The sequence below is a fragment of the Palaemon carinicauda genome, chromosome 12 (genome assembly GCF_036898095.1).
Source record: "Palaemon carinicauda isolate YSFRI2023 chromosome 12, ASM3689809v2, whole genome shotgun sequence".
NCBI lineage: Eukaryota > Metazoa > Arthropoda > Malacostraca > Decapoda > Palaemonidae > Palaemon > Palaemon carinicauda.
The window spans coordinates 93,254,289-93,270,708 of NC_090736.1; the positions used below are offsets into that span (position 1 = coordinate 93,254,289).

At 46.2% G+C, this 16,420-nt stretch overlaps 1 protein-coding gene across 4 annotated transcripts in view; it reads left to right on the top strand.

Annotated features, from left to right (window-relative positions):
- Smug (Single-strand-selective monofunctional uracil-DNA glycosylase) overlaps nucleotides 1–16,420 on the top strand; it is a 463,559-nt gene that overhangs the window by 211,416 nt on the left and 235,723 nt on the right. For 3 of the 4 annotated variants that reach the window (XM_068384522.1, XM_068384524.1, XM_068384523.1), the window contains exons 4-5: nucleotides 583–726; nucleotides 1,056–1,208. In XM_068384522.1, coding sequence (XP_068240623.1) covers nucleotides 583–726; nucleotides 1,056–1,208 — 297 coding nt within the window. The remainder of the gene's footprint in view (nucleotides 1–582; nucleotides 727–1,055; nucleotides 1,209–16,420) is intronic. The other variant, XM_068384525.1, reaches the window with a different exon arrangement.

Sequence of the window (16,420 nt, forward strand, 5' to 3'; positions counted from 1 at the left end):
TAGCTTGCAGTGAGCTCTGCCGACGGTAGAGCTAGACTGACCTCGAGTGAATTCACCGCTCATGGAAGTAAACTCAAATGACATTTCGGTATCTCGATCCATTCCAAATTGTGCGGCTTCAGAAAATCATGCAATTGATGCATTAAATAAATAAATATAAAATCACTGAAAATACAATTGGAAATGGATTGAAATGCATAAATTATTAGGAAAAATAGAAGTAAAACCTTTATATATACCTAACGAGATAACCAAACCAAACTTGAAACTATTACTAAACAAAAAGAAATATCAAAACACCACTTAGAAACATTCTTGAACTAAACAGCCTTCTAAAACAAGTTCAAGAAACCTTAAAGACCAAACCATGTTAGTAATGATCGTAATATAATATAAGAGTAATTATATTCATAAATCCCTAAACAAAATATTGAACAGCATTTTTATACATGCTGTGTTAAGCAATATTGAAATAACATATGCTGATATTTTTAATCTAATATTTTTGCAAATGTTACAGTAAGTCCTTTACTTATGTAGTGGAGATTAATCCAATTGTCAAAAGTAATTTTTTATTCACAGGTTAGTGGTGATCGCCTGTGGTCATTGTTGAAAGAACTAAGTGGGAAACCCGAGGCACTGTTTACTAACGTATTTCTTCATAACTATTGTCCACTCTTCTTTCTGAAAGATTCTGCAAAAAATGTTACTCCTCCAGAATTGAAGGTAGATTAGCTATGTCATTTCATAGACTGCATTTATATAAGCAACAGGAGAATATTGTATATGATATATAAATAAAATATTATCACTTATATTATCATAACATAATATTCTGGGGGTTTGTACCCATATGCTGAAGAATCTAGAGATAAAAAAAACTTTCATATGAATTACCCGTATTAAAGTAAATAAGCACTTATCATTAATTTGGTTGTCTGGATGCAACCAAATATTTTTTTTTTAGTGATACTTATTCATCTTTTATTTCATATATATAGTAGATTATTATTTCTTGTACTGATGAGGAAATCTTTTCTGATACTGAATTTCAGGTGAAAGAACGCTCAGGTTTAGAAGCCATCTGTAATGCTGCGTTAGTTGACACAGTTAAGCTTCTTGGAATTGAGCACCTTGTCTGTGTAGGAAACTATACAACAGAAAAATCAAAGTTGGCCCTTGAAAGAGCAGGGTTGGAAAGTATAAAGGTACTGTAATTTTATAGAAAATAAAAGCACTTTGTTCCGACACTAAATACTGTACAAACCCTTTCGCTCTTTACTTTCAGCGAAGCTGGAAGTCTAGCCATAAGACTTTTAGCGAGGTGTAACTACCCCACCGCTAGTTACCGGGGGGGATAGTACCAGCTACCCTGCTCACACACACACCTATGTTGTCTCACCACTTTTGCTTTTGGCTCATTTGAGAGTGGATTTTTGTCTCACTCCACTGCCCTCACGAATGTGTTCTGTACCTGAAGGGCGCAAATGCAACACCTTCATGTCCATGGTCAAGACCAACCTACATTCATTGTGTCCTGCATGCCGAGGACAACCGTGTAATCAGGATGATACCTGTGAAGAGTGTCGGAAGTGGTCATCCTCCCAGTGAGAGAGTTTTGGAAGGCGGCGCAAAAGGAAGTCAAAGAGGGATTCTTCTCCTTCGGGGTCATCCTTGAAGTCGAATAAACCGCGTACTTCTTCTTCCACCCTTCGATCTCTTCCCGAAGCTCCTTCTCGCTTGGTCTCCCCAGGGGATTGGTCAAGTAGGAGTCTTGACCCTTTACCCCAGGAAAACCCTTTGGTTCGAAAGATGTTGCCACTTCCTCTAGTGAAGCAGCGGCCCCCTTCCCCGCAGGTGAGTCCTTCTCCGTCGATGATTTATTGCAGATTTGGCCTTCCCTTGGTGTCGCTGGTCCTCCGTCAAAGGAAGGTCTCTTGGAGCTGTTGCAGTTGGGAGCAGAGAGAAAGTGCACACCGGCTTCCTCAGAGGGGGACCTAGATCTTCCTTCGAAGGTATCGCACCGGAGGAGTTCCCTGATTCCGTGTCTGGCGCCGTGTACCCAGACCCGAGTTCTCCGTCTTCGCCTGCTGCAATTCCTGCTGCCAACGACAGCACTGCTTCTTGTTCTGACTTTGCTCTGCCTGCAGAGGGGGTAAAATCCGAGGCATGTTCCTGTTCCTCTGGGGAGTCACCTTTCCCGTTCGTGGGTTAGGTCCTCCTTGGAATGGTCTCCAGCAAGCGGAACTCTGAGACGACATCCATCTTTGCCCCTACCTTTCTCTAGCCCCTCACTGGATGGTTCGGCTTTAGATGCTGTTCGCCCCCTGCGAGTTCGATGTGCTCCAGCTCGCCTTGTGGTTCGCCTTCACATGTTACTCGCCCTGTGCGAATTCAATGCACTCCAGCCTCGCCTCATCCTGTTCGTATTCCTGAGTCCTGGAGTTCTCGCCGCTCCCCCCTATGAGTCCAGCCCATTGCGCCTTCTTCATCAGCTTATGCCACTCCTCGCCACCCAGCGCTCTCCACCCTTGTCATGCAGCACAAACAGAAGGATCGCCCAAAATGACTGCTGTGATCGAGGGAGATCTCCTTCTTCTAGGTCCTAGCTCATCGCCATGCTTCAGTGAGCGAGCAGTCTCCTGCTCGCCATTGGATTCCAGAGCGTATCCAGGTAACGCGCGAATCAGTTTCTTATCACCATTGCCTGCCAGGTCGCGACCAGCCCTAACTCATGACCGCATGACTCCTTGCCGCCTTAATGCTATGCTCCTTGTGATCCTTCACGATCCAGGCTTTCTGACCATGATCTCTCGTCAGCACGTGATCACCCACCTGTTCGCATTCGTGGCGCTTCCTCTTCTAGCAGTTCATGACCCAGTTCCTTCTTGTGTTTCGTCACCGGCTCACGAGTGCATCAATGCAGCTTCTTGCGACCACCCGTCAGCGCACAGCCCTCCAGCTGAGCATGATTGCCCAGTACCACACGTCATTCCAGCAAGTGAGTGTCCAGTAGAACACAGTCTTACAGCTCCTTGTGCTCCCAGAAGTTCCCTAAAGGATGCAACACGAGTTCCAGTCAAGCGTTCACCCAGAGCCTCGTGTTCTCCAACTTGGTCCTACAAGCCTAAGCGAGACATCATGCCAGTACCCTAACGGCCAGATAAGAGGACTCTCTCTCTCTCTCCTTTCCAGATGCCAAAGCCACGGACTCCCGGAGACAATCGTCGGCCTGTAGCCTTCCCAACGAGATGCCCTCTACAATACGGACCTTTGAGAAGGATATCCCCTGGTTCAATGCATTTGTGAGAGCAGTTAAGTGGGGGATAGCCGGTGCTGCACCCGTAAGTGAGCAGGTATCAGCAGCCTCTACCAGTACACCACCAGATCACGTTTGTAGCATAGATTTCTTCGAAGACCTCTTCTCCCTCTGACCCGAGGCGCAGGTCTGCTGTTCCAGCTACATCTAAGGAATATCAGCCCCTGATGATTGTTTCACTGCTAAGATCCAAGATGTGCAACTCTTCCAGTACCAGAGAAGCAGTTCAGTAGGACTTCTCCTAACTGGAGATGACTCCAGTTATGCCAACTAAGAGGAGGAGAAGCTACGTGAACCAAACTCCCCCTCCAGGAGACACCCTTCACTCCCGTACAAGCTTACCGCTTGTCTCCCATTGAGGTCGTCTCTCCAGGACAACGAGCTTCGGCTGCGGCAAAACAACCTCCGCCCATTCCTTCCCTGAAGGATGTTCCCAATTCCTCCAGGCACAGGGAAGACGCAAGACCTTCCCTGCTGGTAGAGTTCCTTCCTCCTTCAAGGGAGAGTAAGGATGCAAAGACCATCCCAAAGAACCAAGCTGCTAGATCTTCTTTTTTTCATGTCCAGGAGAGGGCTTGCAGTTCTTCATCTTCAACGATTACGACGGTGGCGAGGGAGACTCCCACGATATCAAGGACGTCTTCAAGACACGGCAACGATTATGACCCGCCCCTGGCTCCTATGGGTTAGAGCTCGTGGGTGGATGACAAACGTGACTGAGGAAACGACAACTACCTTCCCAGGGCAGCTAGTGTAAGATACTCCAAGGACGAACAAAAGGGGTATGGCCATACGTTTTGGCAGGTTCTGGCTTGCATGAGAGCCATCAACAACTTGGACGACCTCTCCGTAGCTCCATAGAAAGGTAAAGACACCGTCTTAGATCACCTCTACGGCATTCAGAGACCTCCCACGACCAGCGCAGCTTTGGCCTGGTCAAGGGGTTGAAAGGTGCCAGGAAGAAGGCTTTTCCCAGATCACTGGCACTTTCAGCTCTCTTCGTGCTGGCTCCTCCTCAGCTTCTCCCTCCTCTTCTATCCAAGAAAGGAGATACTACAAGGTGTCCGATGAAACCCTCTCAGCCCTGCTCTTGACCCAGCAATCAAACCCCAAACAAGAGGGGTTTCCTGTAACAGACTCTCAAGCCTCCCTGTCACCTTCTCCACAGCAGACACCTTTTACATGGAGAAGGTTGTGAAGTTCACCATGCAGGCAATTTCATGGCTTGACTTATGGTTAGGGTCAGTAAGTCTTCTTGTTAGAACTGAAGATTGGTCCCAGGAGCACACCAGAAAGTCGATGGTAACGTTTCTTTTATCAGGAACCAGAACCGTGGAGTTCCTCACCCACTAGGTGGTCAACCTGTGAGCCCTGATCCTCAGGCAACAGGACTTAGTATTCAAGAAGTTCCATCAACAAGTTCCGAAGTCAAAGGTGACAAGACTTCGGAACTCATGCCAAGACTCTCTCCTTCAGAGGTCCATGACTTCTAGGTCTTTTGGAGTGGCTACGCCACTGAGGAAACCTCAGAAGTCCAGGCCACAAACCAGCAGCAAGAGCACAGCATCATCAAGAAATCCTTTCATGCCTGGGAGCAGCAGAAGGGAAGTAGGTCCAACAAAGGAAACAAAGAAGGAAGAGGTAAAGGTCGGGGCCATTCCTGCTAAGGAGGACAATCCTCCCACTTGTCCACCAGTGGGGGGAATGCCTGCAATGCTGGTGGCTGCAGCACAGGGCCAAGTCCTGGACAATCTCTGTGATTCGTTCAGGGTATCGCGTTCCATTCGCGCAATCTCTCCCTCCACTGACTCGAGTCCAGTTCCATCGAGCTCCTTAACAAAGGAATCCGTGAAGGAGCTGGCCCTCAGGGTCGAAGTCCAGATGATGTTGGAGAAGGACGCTCTCCAAGAGGTCCTCGACGGGTCCTTAGGCTTCTTCAGTCGACTCTTGTGAAAAATGCGTCTGGAGGCTGGAGATTTGTCATTGACCTCTCAGCCCCGAACAACTTTGTTATACAAACTCTGTGCAGGATGGATACGGCAGACACGGTCAGACAAGCAGTAACACCATAGGACTTCATATGCACATTGGACCTCAGAGATACATACTTCCAGATTCCAGTACATCCATCATCAAGGAAGTATCTGAGGATCATCCACAGCAACAAGCAATGCTAGTTCAAGGTGCTTTGCTTCTGTTTTACAACAGCCCCTCTGGTTTTCACAAGAGTTTTTACCCTAGTATCAACCTGGGTCCACAGGATTGGCATCCATCTCTTAAGATACCTGGATGACTGGCTGATCCTAGCAGACTCGGTGCCTAACCTTCTTCAACACCGAGACAGACTCCTCAAATTTTGTTGTGATCTGGGGATTGTGGTAAATTTTGAGAAGTCATCCTTACTTTCATCACAAACACTGGTATACCTAGGCATGATCATCAACACCAGGCTACAGAAGTCTTCCTTTCAGATGACAGGATCCAGAGGCTGAAGAAGGTGGTAAGTCCCTTACTTCAACAAGACACTCTTCCAGCCCACTAGTGGTTACGTCTCATAAGTCACCTGTCATCCCTGGTTCATCTAGTCCACAACGACCACTTACGAATTCAATCTCATCAGTGGCAGCTAAAATCCAGGTGAGTTTAGCACGAGGACTCTTCGGATGCACTGGTCCCTATGGGGCCAAAGCAGAGGACGGACCTGAGACGGTGGGCGACAGACGAGAATCTACGCCGAGTAGTCGACCTTCTTATCCCTCTTCCTAAATTGATGCTCTTTTCAGATGTGTCAAAAGAAGGGTGGGGCCCCACATGTTGCACTACAAGGCCTCTGGGATCTGGTCAGAGTCTGAAAGGTACCAGCATATAATTCTTTAAGAGATGAGGGCAGCCTTCCTAGCCTTACAGCATTTGTATCGGTTCCTGGCAGGTCACTCGGTGGTGTTGATGAGTGATACCAATGTACAGTAATACCTCGATACGACTGTCCCAACATACAAGAAATTTGAGATACGAGGAAAGTTTTGAGCAAATTTTTACCCCAGAATACGAGACAAATTTGAGATACGAGGATATGAGACGGTTCCCTATGCGGCCGCTAGGTGACCGAGTGTGCGAGAGACTGCTCACGAGGACAGCATCGCTCGCTCTTTCCTGTCGGATCTCCGTCACGTAAAGTTATCTCCGAGCATCGGCCGTAGTGTTTGCATTTTTTACATCTTTTCTGTGTTAATGAGCACAGAATTAAGTGAATAAGCAATGGGTCCAAAGCAAGCGAGTGCAAACAAGGTTAGTGAAAAGGAAAAACGTATGATTACAATCGAGATAAAGCATGAAATAATCGAAAAACATGAGAGTGGTGTACGAGTGACTGAGCTGGCTCGCCAATATGAGAGTAGTACATCAACAATATGTACCATCCTCAAGCAGAGGGATGCTATAAAGAAGGAAAGTGGCAGGAGTTTTCTGATTTTATGGAAAAGAGGAACCTGGACAAGTTGGCGTGTGGTCATGCGTTAGGCTTTTGTGACAACACTTGTGTACGTCATTTTCATAACATTTTGAAGGGGAGACAAAAGCAAACATCCCTAGATAGGTTGCTTTTAAAAAGGCCGGCAAAAAGTAAAGGTGAAAGAAAGTCAAAAAGCGAGGCAAAAAGAGACAAGCCAGAAGAAGAAAAGTAAAAAAAATGAAAATGAAAACAAAATTAGAATTAAGTTTAGTGTACAGTAATGTAAGATTAACATTTATTTTTAAGTGTGTATACAGTAAGCTAATTTCATTTAAGTTAAATTTAAAGTTTAAGTTATGTTACGTAGTGTTATAAAAGTGTAGCGTACCGAAGCTGTTGCCGTCAAGTCTCTCTTCTCCCCTTTCTCTCTCCCTCCTCCTCCGCACACACCCCCGTTAGGCACTACCGTCTGTCTCGAAGGTACGAACTCCATGATAATGTCACATTTTATTGCAGATCATAACCAGTACATAGGGATTTGTTATTTTGTGAGCGTAGGTTGTGAATTAGAACAATTAAAAACATGTTTTTCCACTGTAATATACTGTTTTTAGGTGTTTTTTCAGAGGGTGGGAACAGATAAATTTTTTTTCTTAGTTATTTTATATGGTGAAAAATTGATCCGAGATATGAGCGAATTGACATACGAGCTCGGGTCCCGGAACGCATTAAGCTCGTATCCCAAGGTATTACTGTAGGGCCATACATAAATAAAGGAAGTACCTTTGCCTTCTAGCAATGGAGGTGCTAAGATGGGCAGAAGACAGCTCAGTGTACCTATCAGCTCACTTCATTCCAGGCAAAAGGAATGTGCTCAGGGACAATCTGAGCAGAGCAACTCAGATAGTGGGATCCGAGCGGTCTTTGAATCATCTACTAGCCAACAAATTCCTGACTTTGTGGGGATCACAAACAGTTCGTGGCCATTCTTTTGAGCGCTTTTTATTTGAGCGATTGTTATTTAAACGCTTTTTTTTTAAGCGATTGCCTATTTAAGCGATGTAACTTTAGAGCGATTATTTTAAAGCGACACTTGTAAAGAAAAGAAGTAAAAAAAAAAAATTATCTAGTCCAAACAGTTTTTATTTAGTTCAACAAAAATAAAACAATTTTGTTTAGTCCTAACAATTTCTTTCTAAAAGAATACATTTTTATGTAAAAGAGCATTTCTGGGTCGACCTGTAACGCCCGGTGAAAAGGTCCTTCTTATCTCTTTTCTGGTATAAATACTTCCAAATATACCAGAGAAAGTTAAAGCATGGAATGCAGAGGTTACTACCCTCGCGCGAGTACCCTAAGGGCGTCGTGTATAAAGATAGGGCGTGTGAAAACCACTATTCACAGGTCGTCTTCCATTTAGATAAATCCTTCATCAATAAGGGGTGAGCCGCTACAGCGGCACTAACCAAACTCACCTGATCCACCCACCGAAGCCCGACTCGAGCGCCATCTACACATCCTTCTTTTTGGACTCAACAGTGACGCTTCCTCTGTTGTTTGTGTCTTGTGTTTTCGGCTTATTTTGGATATCTTCGCTATGGCTGAAGCTCTCCTTCCTCCTGCACCAATGTTAAGTACCATAGATTGTTTTGACATTATTTTTTTACCCGGGCTTGTTCGCCTTATTTACTATTGTGAGTGTTTTAGTGCGTCGGCTTGTTGCCGCCCCGCGTCCTACGCGGCCATTGTTATCGCTTGTTTACTTGCCCTCGAGGTCTTGTTTTTGTTATGATAGGTTCTTTTAATCTTAAGTTAGATTATTGGCCAGGTGCCCTGATTGGACCGATGCTACTTTTAAGTACTTATGTCGCTTTTGAGTCCGTTTCTGTTGTTACGAAGAATAGCGTTCGGGGTTTTATTACAGTTTAGTACCCTACCCATTGGGTTGGCGTTCGCTCTTTACGTGTTTTTTCTTCGTAAATTATCCGTTCAGAGTTCCATTTTCCTTTTTCGATATTCTTCGGGACATAGTTATTTGTTTTACGGACATTGTACATATTTTTGGGTTCGTGTTTATTATAGATCGATCTTTGTAACCTTGAGAGTGAGAGGCTGGAGTTCCCATTTTCTGTTTCACCCATTTTCTGTTCATCATTGTTTCGGAATATTTTCCTTACAGTTTGTGGTTCTCCCCCTCTCTATCTCCCCCTCTTTGGGGGTCTTATTTTACAATTCATTATTTTGCATATACTGTATTATTACCAGGTTACTTGTTCTTTCTTATATATAGGCTAGTGTTTACCCGGGCCCTGTCGTGTCAGAGTCACTCAATTTAGGTTAGTTTGGCCTGCTCTCGAGCCGTCATGTTGTTCCCCCTCACCATTAGTCCCACCCTACTCCCCGCTCCGGCCTGGGCATTGGGTCTGGACCCCTTTTATTCCGGAACTCCCTCATAGTTTTCCGATAACTTACTGAGCTGGGAATTCATTACTGCCTATTACTCCGGTGCTCCCCTTCGGCTGGGAACCCTCCCCTCGTTGGTCACCAGCACCTTGTCTCCGGCTTCGGCCTCGTTACACGACAACCACTATCTCCGTTTCCCCCCTAGAATCTCCTTCAGAGTTCTTCCGGAGATTTGTTCAGATATATAAATATTTTCATCCAACCCAGCCCCCCCCCCCACTCGGGACTCCGACGCACTACGGAGTTCCATTGCCACTATGCCTTCATGATATATTATGGTAATTACTTAAGAGCTCCTGCTCCTCGTGAATTCACATACGGTACTCCGGTGTACATCGGGGTATTCCTTTCGATTCTTGATACAGTAATTACAACGGAGCTCCGGCTCCCTATATGTTCACGAACCCTTTAATACACTTCATATAGAACCCCGTTTTTAACCTTAGCACTGCATTTAGGTTAAGCCCTATTCTTAAACATATGACTAACCCTTAGGTTAAGTTTGAGCTTCCGGGAGTTCTTGTACTTATATGATTCTTTATTTTACAGAAAGTCCGGTGTGCCACCAAGGGTTGTGCGGCTACATTCACAGACCCGGTAGGCCACGACGTATGCAGGTCGCACGCCCACTGTGCGATATCTTTCGCTAAGGAAGCTGGCCAGACCCCATATATGGTCTGGTTTCCTGAAACCTGCACCCTGTGCTATGAACTTTCGTCTCTTCTCCTCAATGACGAGGTAAGATTTCTCAATGTTACACTCATTCTGTTTTTGTTGTTTTGAGATTTCTAAATTGTTTTTGATTCCATTTATTCATAAATAATCTTAACTTGAATCTATTTCTCTTCTACTGATAGCTTATCCATTTAGTTCGTTCTAACGTTACTCCCTCTTTCAGGCTGACGAGGAGTCTCTCAAAACGGCCAGAACCAGCCTCCGGACCTGGGTCTCTGGCTTTGGGCGGAACACCCCTCAAGGCTGCCCCTACCTACTGGACGGAGACATGGCATCCAGGCTCTTCCCTGGGTCTCCCTCGGCAGCCATTCCAACTGACTTGGCAACGTACCTGATTGACGTTCTCCGGGCCGCTATCCCCGCAGAAGACGAGCATCAACTTTCTGGGGATGTCTCCGCTCTCGACATCCACGTTGAACCGATGGATGAGCAGGTAAGTGGTGTGGAGGATCTGGCAGATTCCTTTCTATCCCCTACTCCTTCCTCTACCTCTTCCTTCCTCGGCTTTGACAAGCCTGCGGCTTCTCCTTGGGACGCCTCCATGTCGGTCCGCCCCAAGGTTAAGCCAGTAAAGAAAAATAAACCCAAATCGGTTGTTTCACCTTCGCCACCACCCATGTCACCGGTCCCCGGACCTTCCTCAGCTCCGGACATCCCTGCGATGTCTAAGACTCCTCCTCCTTCTAAAGGACAGAGGAGCAAGTCCGCTAAAGCCAAGGCTTCAGCTGCGGTTGACTCCTCGGAAACCCCCCTCACCTTGGCTCTACTCAATGAAGTAGTAGATTCCAAGTTACAGAAGCACTCCGCCGTCATGACGGAACTGAAAGATATGGTGGCGAACCTTATTCGCTCTGGATCACAACCAGCTCCGGTTGTGGGCCCTGACACCTCCAAGCTACCTCCGTTCGACAAGAACAACCCTTGGAGGTTTACTCGCCATGCTCCTTACTTGGACGGCACTTTAACCCTGGAAGGCTTGGGTACCCGCCCCTTGGACGATCTGGAGTTCTTTCCCCCTGACCTCCAGTTCCCTTTCAACGGTTTTGTCCGCCCCATGGAACATGCCCTAGTCCGGATGGACAAAGTGCCAAAGGAGACACTAATCTTTCCTAAAGAGCAAGCCCAAGCTGTCTGGGCACGTACACTTTCAGAATGGGGCTGTATTAACTCCAAGTTAACTCCCCACAAAGGTTCCTATACGATCTTTATGACCCCACCGACGATCCCAGCTCCTCTTATGGACAAGGTGGCGGAACTTACCGTTCAAGCCATCAAGGACGGCATCCCTATGCCAACCCTTAAGGAAACGGACCCCACCTCTCTCCTTGTCCCAGGCCCAAGTGAGTTTTGGCAGGATGTCTCGTCCACCTTTACGGTGGGTAAACTCGACCCGGACTGTGCCTCTTCACTCTTTTCAGAGAAACTCCCCAAACTCCCGGATCACCTGCTGAAAACGGAGTTTGAGTCCAGAAATAGGCTGGCAAGATCACTCAACTCTTTGGTATCCTCAGAGTTGATAGCCGCCCTTTACAATGAGGAACCACTCTTTAGGGTACTGGCGAAAAGTCTCTTGCAGACTTTTCAAATCGATCTGCACGATTTTTGGACTGCGAGAACAGCTTGCAGAAAACACGTTCTCGCCGAGGCCTCGATTAGGCATGAGCCCAACAGACTTATTACTTCCTCCTGTTGGGGTAAAACCCTCTTCCCCCAAGAGGAGGTGGATAAAGTCCTCCACTATGCGGCGAGGGCTAACCAAAACCTCCAGGTCCGATGGGGTCTTTCTAGCAAAAGGAAGTTTGAACCAGTAATGAGGCAACCTTTCTCTAAAAAGAAACGGTCGTACACCCCTTATAAAACCGGTCGGGGCCAGCATCACCAATCTACTGGACCACAGTCTTCCACTCCATCTACCTCCAAGTCCGCCCCTCAACAACAAATAGTGTTTGTCCCGGCTCCTCAAGGTACCCAGCCTGCCTCTATGGCCACATGGATGACCTCCCCGACTTTCAATCAAGCCTTCGAAACCCCATGGTCCTTTCGAGGATACCCTAGGCATCCCGGAAGCAATAGGGCGAGAGGTCAGTTCCGCCAGCGAGGCGGACCTAGAGCCAGAGGTTCCCGAGAAGGGAAAGGGGCGAAATACAACCCAACCCAATGAGACGGGTCAGGTAGGAGGGAGACTGTACTGGTTTCGGGACCAATGGACCTTCAGTCCTTGGGCCCACAGTATAGTCTCAAAAGGCCTGGGCTGGAAATGGACACAAGGTTCTCCACCCCCGACTGTGTCTTTCTTCCAGAAGCCCACTCCAATCCTAGAGGAGTATACGAAGGACCTACTAATGAAGAAAGCCATAAAACGAGTACGGACATTGAAATTTCAAGGACGCCTGTTCACGGTCCCCAAGAAGAATTTGAACGCTTTGAGAGTGGTTCTGGACCTGTCGAAACTGAATTCTTACATTCTTTGCGACAGGTTCCGTATGCTGACTGTCTCTCAGGTGCGGACCTTACTTCCCCGTGGGGCCGTCACCACCTCTATCGATCTTACCGACGCCTATTATCACGTTCCGGTAGCAAGAAACTTCTCCCCTTACCTCGGCTTCCGCCTAGGCAAGAAATCCTACGCGTTCAAAGTGATGCCCTTTGGTCTCGACATCGTCCCCAGAATATTTATGAAGTTGGGGGAGACGGTGTTAGAACAGCTCAGGAGCCAGGGAATTATGCTGATAGCCTATCTGGACGACCGGCTCATTTGGGCACAGTCAGTTCAGGAATGCCACAAAGCTACAACAAAAGTGGTTCAGTTCCTACACAAGTTGGGATTTCAAGTCAACTTGAAGAAATCCCGCCTACAACCAGCAAGCCAATTCGAATGGCTAGGCATTCACTGGGACCTCACAACCCACAGACTTTCTCTTCCCTCCAAAAAGGTCAAAGAGATAGCGTCAAAGACAAAATGGTTCATCAAGAACGAACAGGTGTCAAGAAGAGCCTTAGAAAGAGTTCTCGGCTTACTTCAATTCACCTCAGTTACAGACCTCTTACTAAAAGCCAAACTCAAAGACATCAACCGAGTTTGGAGGAAGAGAGCAAGAACTCACCTAAGAAACAAGATGTCTACAATCCCCTCAGTATTACGACGACGTCTCCGGCCATGGTCGAAACCAGAGAACCTATCCAAATCGGTTCCTCTGCAGTCCCCCCCCCCAAGTGACGATCCACACAGACGCGTCTCTCAGTGGTTGGGGGGGCTACTCTCAACACCAAATGTTTCAGGGGTCCTGGTCCCCCACTATGAAGCAATTCCACATAAACGTGTTAGAGGCCATGGTGGTGTTCTTAACCTTAAAATGACTATCCCCTCCAAGGGCAACTCACATCAGGATAGTATCAGACAGCACAGCAGTGGTCCACTGCATAAACAGGGGAGGATCGAAATCTCCCAACCTGAATCAGATCCTGGTTATGATATTTACCTTGGCAACCGAAAGGAACTGGTTCCTGTAGCGTCTCACCTGGCAGGAGTCCAGAACGTTATAGCGGACGCCCTCTCCAGGACGACTCCACTGGAATCAGAATGGTCCCTGGACATGAATTCATTCCGGTGGATATCCAGGCTGGTTCCGGGTCTCCAGGTGGACTTGTTTGCAACACAACTCAACCACAAGCTTCCCTGCTATGTGGCCCCGAACCTGGACCCTCAGGCTTATGCCATGGATGCATTAACCCTGGACTGGAACCATTGGCAGAAGATTTACCTGTTCCCTCCGGTGAATCTTCTGATGAAAGTATTGCCCAAGCTGCGCTCGTTCAAAGGAGCAGTAGCTTTGGTGGCACCAAACTGGCCAAAGAGCAATTGGTTTCCTCTCCTTCTCGAGTTGAAACTTCGCCCCTTCCGGATCCCATTCCCCAGGCTGACACAGGTAGTCCAAACGAAGACTGTGTCAGATTCCTCAAGGATAGCCCAAACCCTAACTTTGTGGACTTTATGAAATTTGCGGCACACAAAGACGCAAATATTGATCCGGAAAATGTCCTCTTTATAGAATCAGACAAGAGAGACTCAACACTTTAGGCAATATGATTTGGCTGTAAAGAAACTGGCAGAATTTCTCAAGAATTCCGACAATACCCGAATGACCCCTAACCTGGCCATTTCATTTTTTAGGTCCCTCTTTAACAAGGGCCTAGCCACTAGTACTATCACTACTGTCAAATTAGCCCTACGTAAGATTTTTCAGGTGGGCTTTAATATTAACCTAGCAGATTCGTACTTTTCATCCATTCCAAAGGCCTGTGCTAGGCTTCGTCCTTCTGTTCGTCCACAGAAGGTCTCATGGTCTCTGAACGACGTCTTAAAGCTAGCATCAGACACAGATAATGAATCCTGCTCCTACATTTCCCTACTCCGGAAGACCCTGTTTCTTACAGCCATGGCCTCAGGTGCCAGAATTTCAGAATTAGCAGCTCTCTCCCGTAACCCTGAAAACCTAGATTTCCTACCATCAGGAGAAGTCCTACTCTCATCTGATAGAGCTTTCCTGGCTAAAAACGAGGACCCACAAAATAGGTGGTCCCCATAGACTATTGTTCCTCTACCACAAGATGCTTCTTTATGTCCAGTGGTTACACTTCAGGCCTTTTTAGCTAGGACTGCCACATGCTCATCCGGCCCCTTGTTTGTCAGGGAACAAGGTGGTAATATCTCCATCCAAGGCATCAGACAGCAAATCCTTTACTTTATCAAGCAAGCTAACCCGGAATCCTTTCCCCATGCACATGATATCCGGGCTGTCGCAACCTCCATCAATTACTTTCAGAACATGGATTTTGATGACCTTAAAAAGTACACGGGTTGGAAATCCCCGATGGTTTTCAAACGCCACTATTTAAAGAACTTACAGGCCCTTAAATTCCCTACTATTACAGCTGGGAGTGTCATCTCCCCAGAATAATTTCTTCCCTTTCTTCCTTTCGTCCAACTCTCGTCCTTCTCCCTCCTACCTGCCACTCCCACCACGATGCCTCTCACCTCGGTCGGTGGTTTAGCCCCATTACTATGTTATGTCAATGTTGCCTTGTTCATTTTGGTAGCTCTCATTTTGGATTGTATATACTTAACCATGGGTATTGTTCAGTGTGCCATGTTTTTTGTACCCATATTATGATACTCTGTTTTTTGTCTTTTGCCATAATTACTTTACTTTTAGCTACCTACGTTTGTAGTCTGATTGTATTACGTTTTTGAGTTTTGTACAGTATGCTTTACTTGTACCTTCATGGCATTGTTTAATTTTATACATGAGGTTTTGATATTTATGTATGTCACATTACGTTCCTTAATTAATATAGTAACCTCCATTTATACATACGTTTTTACTTTAACCTTTTGATTTGTGGGCTTGGAAGGCATTCTCTGGTATATTTTAACCGGGCGTCACAGGTCGACCCAGAAAAGGGATTTTGACGAAGGAAAAATCTATTTCTGGGGAGATACCTGTGATGCCCGGTGAAACCCTTCCCTAGTTTTTCCCCGACCCTTTCCTTTCCAAGCCATCTCATACAGAAGGATGTGTAGATGGCGCTTTAGTCGGGCGTCGGTGGGTGGATCAGGTGAGTTTGGTTAGTGCCGCTGTAGCGGCTCACCCCTTATTGATGAAGGATTTATCTAAATGGAAGACGACCTGTGAATAGTGGTTTTCACACGCCCTATCTTTATAAACGACGCCCTTAGGGTGCTTGCGCGAGGGTAGTAACCTCTGCATTCCATGCTTTAACTTTCTCTGGTATATTTGGAAGTATTTATATCAGAAAAGAGATAAGAAGGACCTTTTCACCGGGCATCACAGGTATCTCCCCAGAAATAGATTTTTCCTTCGTCAAAATCCCTTAATGAAAATAGCTGCTAAATTTTCATTTGTACCAACTTGCATAGCTGCTTCTTGACTTGAGGTTTGTACCTCATCCTGAATAATCTTGCATGGCACATCTGCAGTAGCTGCGGCTTTTTCTTTCAATCGAGAATGAAGTTTCTTACCTCAACCTTTGACAGATTTGGTAGGTGGCAATGTTCCCCTCTTACACATAGAATTTCATCCATACTGGATACAGAGCTGGTAATCAGCCGACCTTTACATCCTTTTACGGTGCAACTCCAATTTATGGTAGTCTTGTGTTCTTTGTCTCTGCGGTACAGATATCCGTTATAAGATACAAGTTTCCCACCGTTTTTCAAGCTGTCTACAAATTCCATTATGGGTGTAGAGGAAACCTTTTAAACTCACAGTGAACTGAAAATATTTATAGTCTAACTTGGAATTGGTATCAAAACTTTTAAAACGAACTCCTATTTTGAACGACTACTTTCGTCTTGAAGGAAAAATTTCAAACTCACAGTGAACTGAAAATATCTATATAGTCTAACTTGGAATTGGTATCAAAACTTTTAA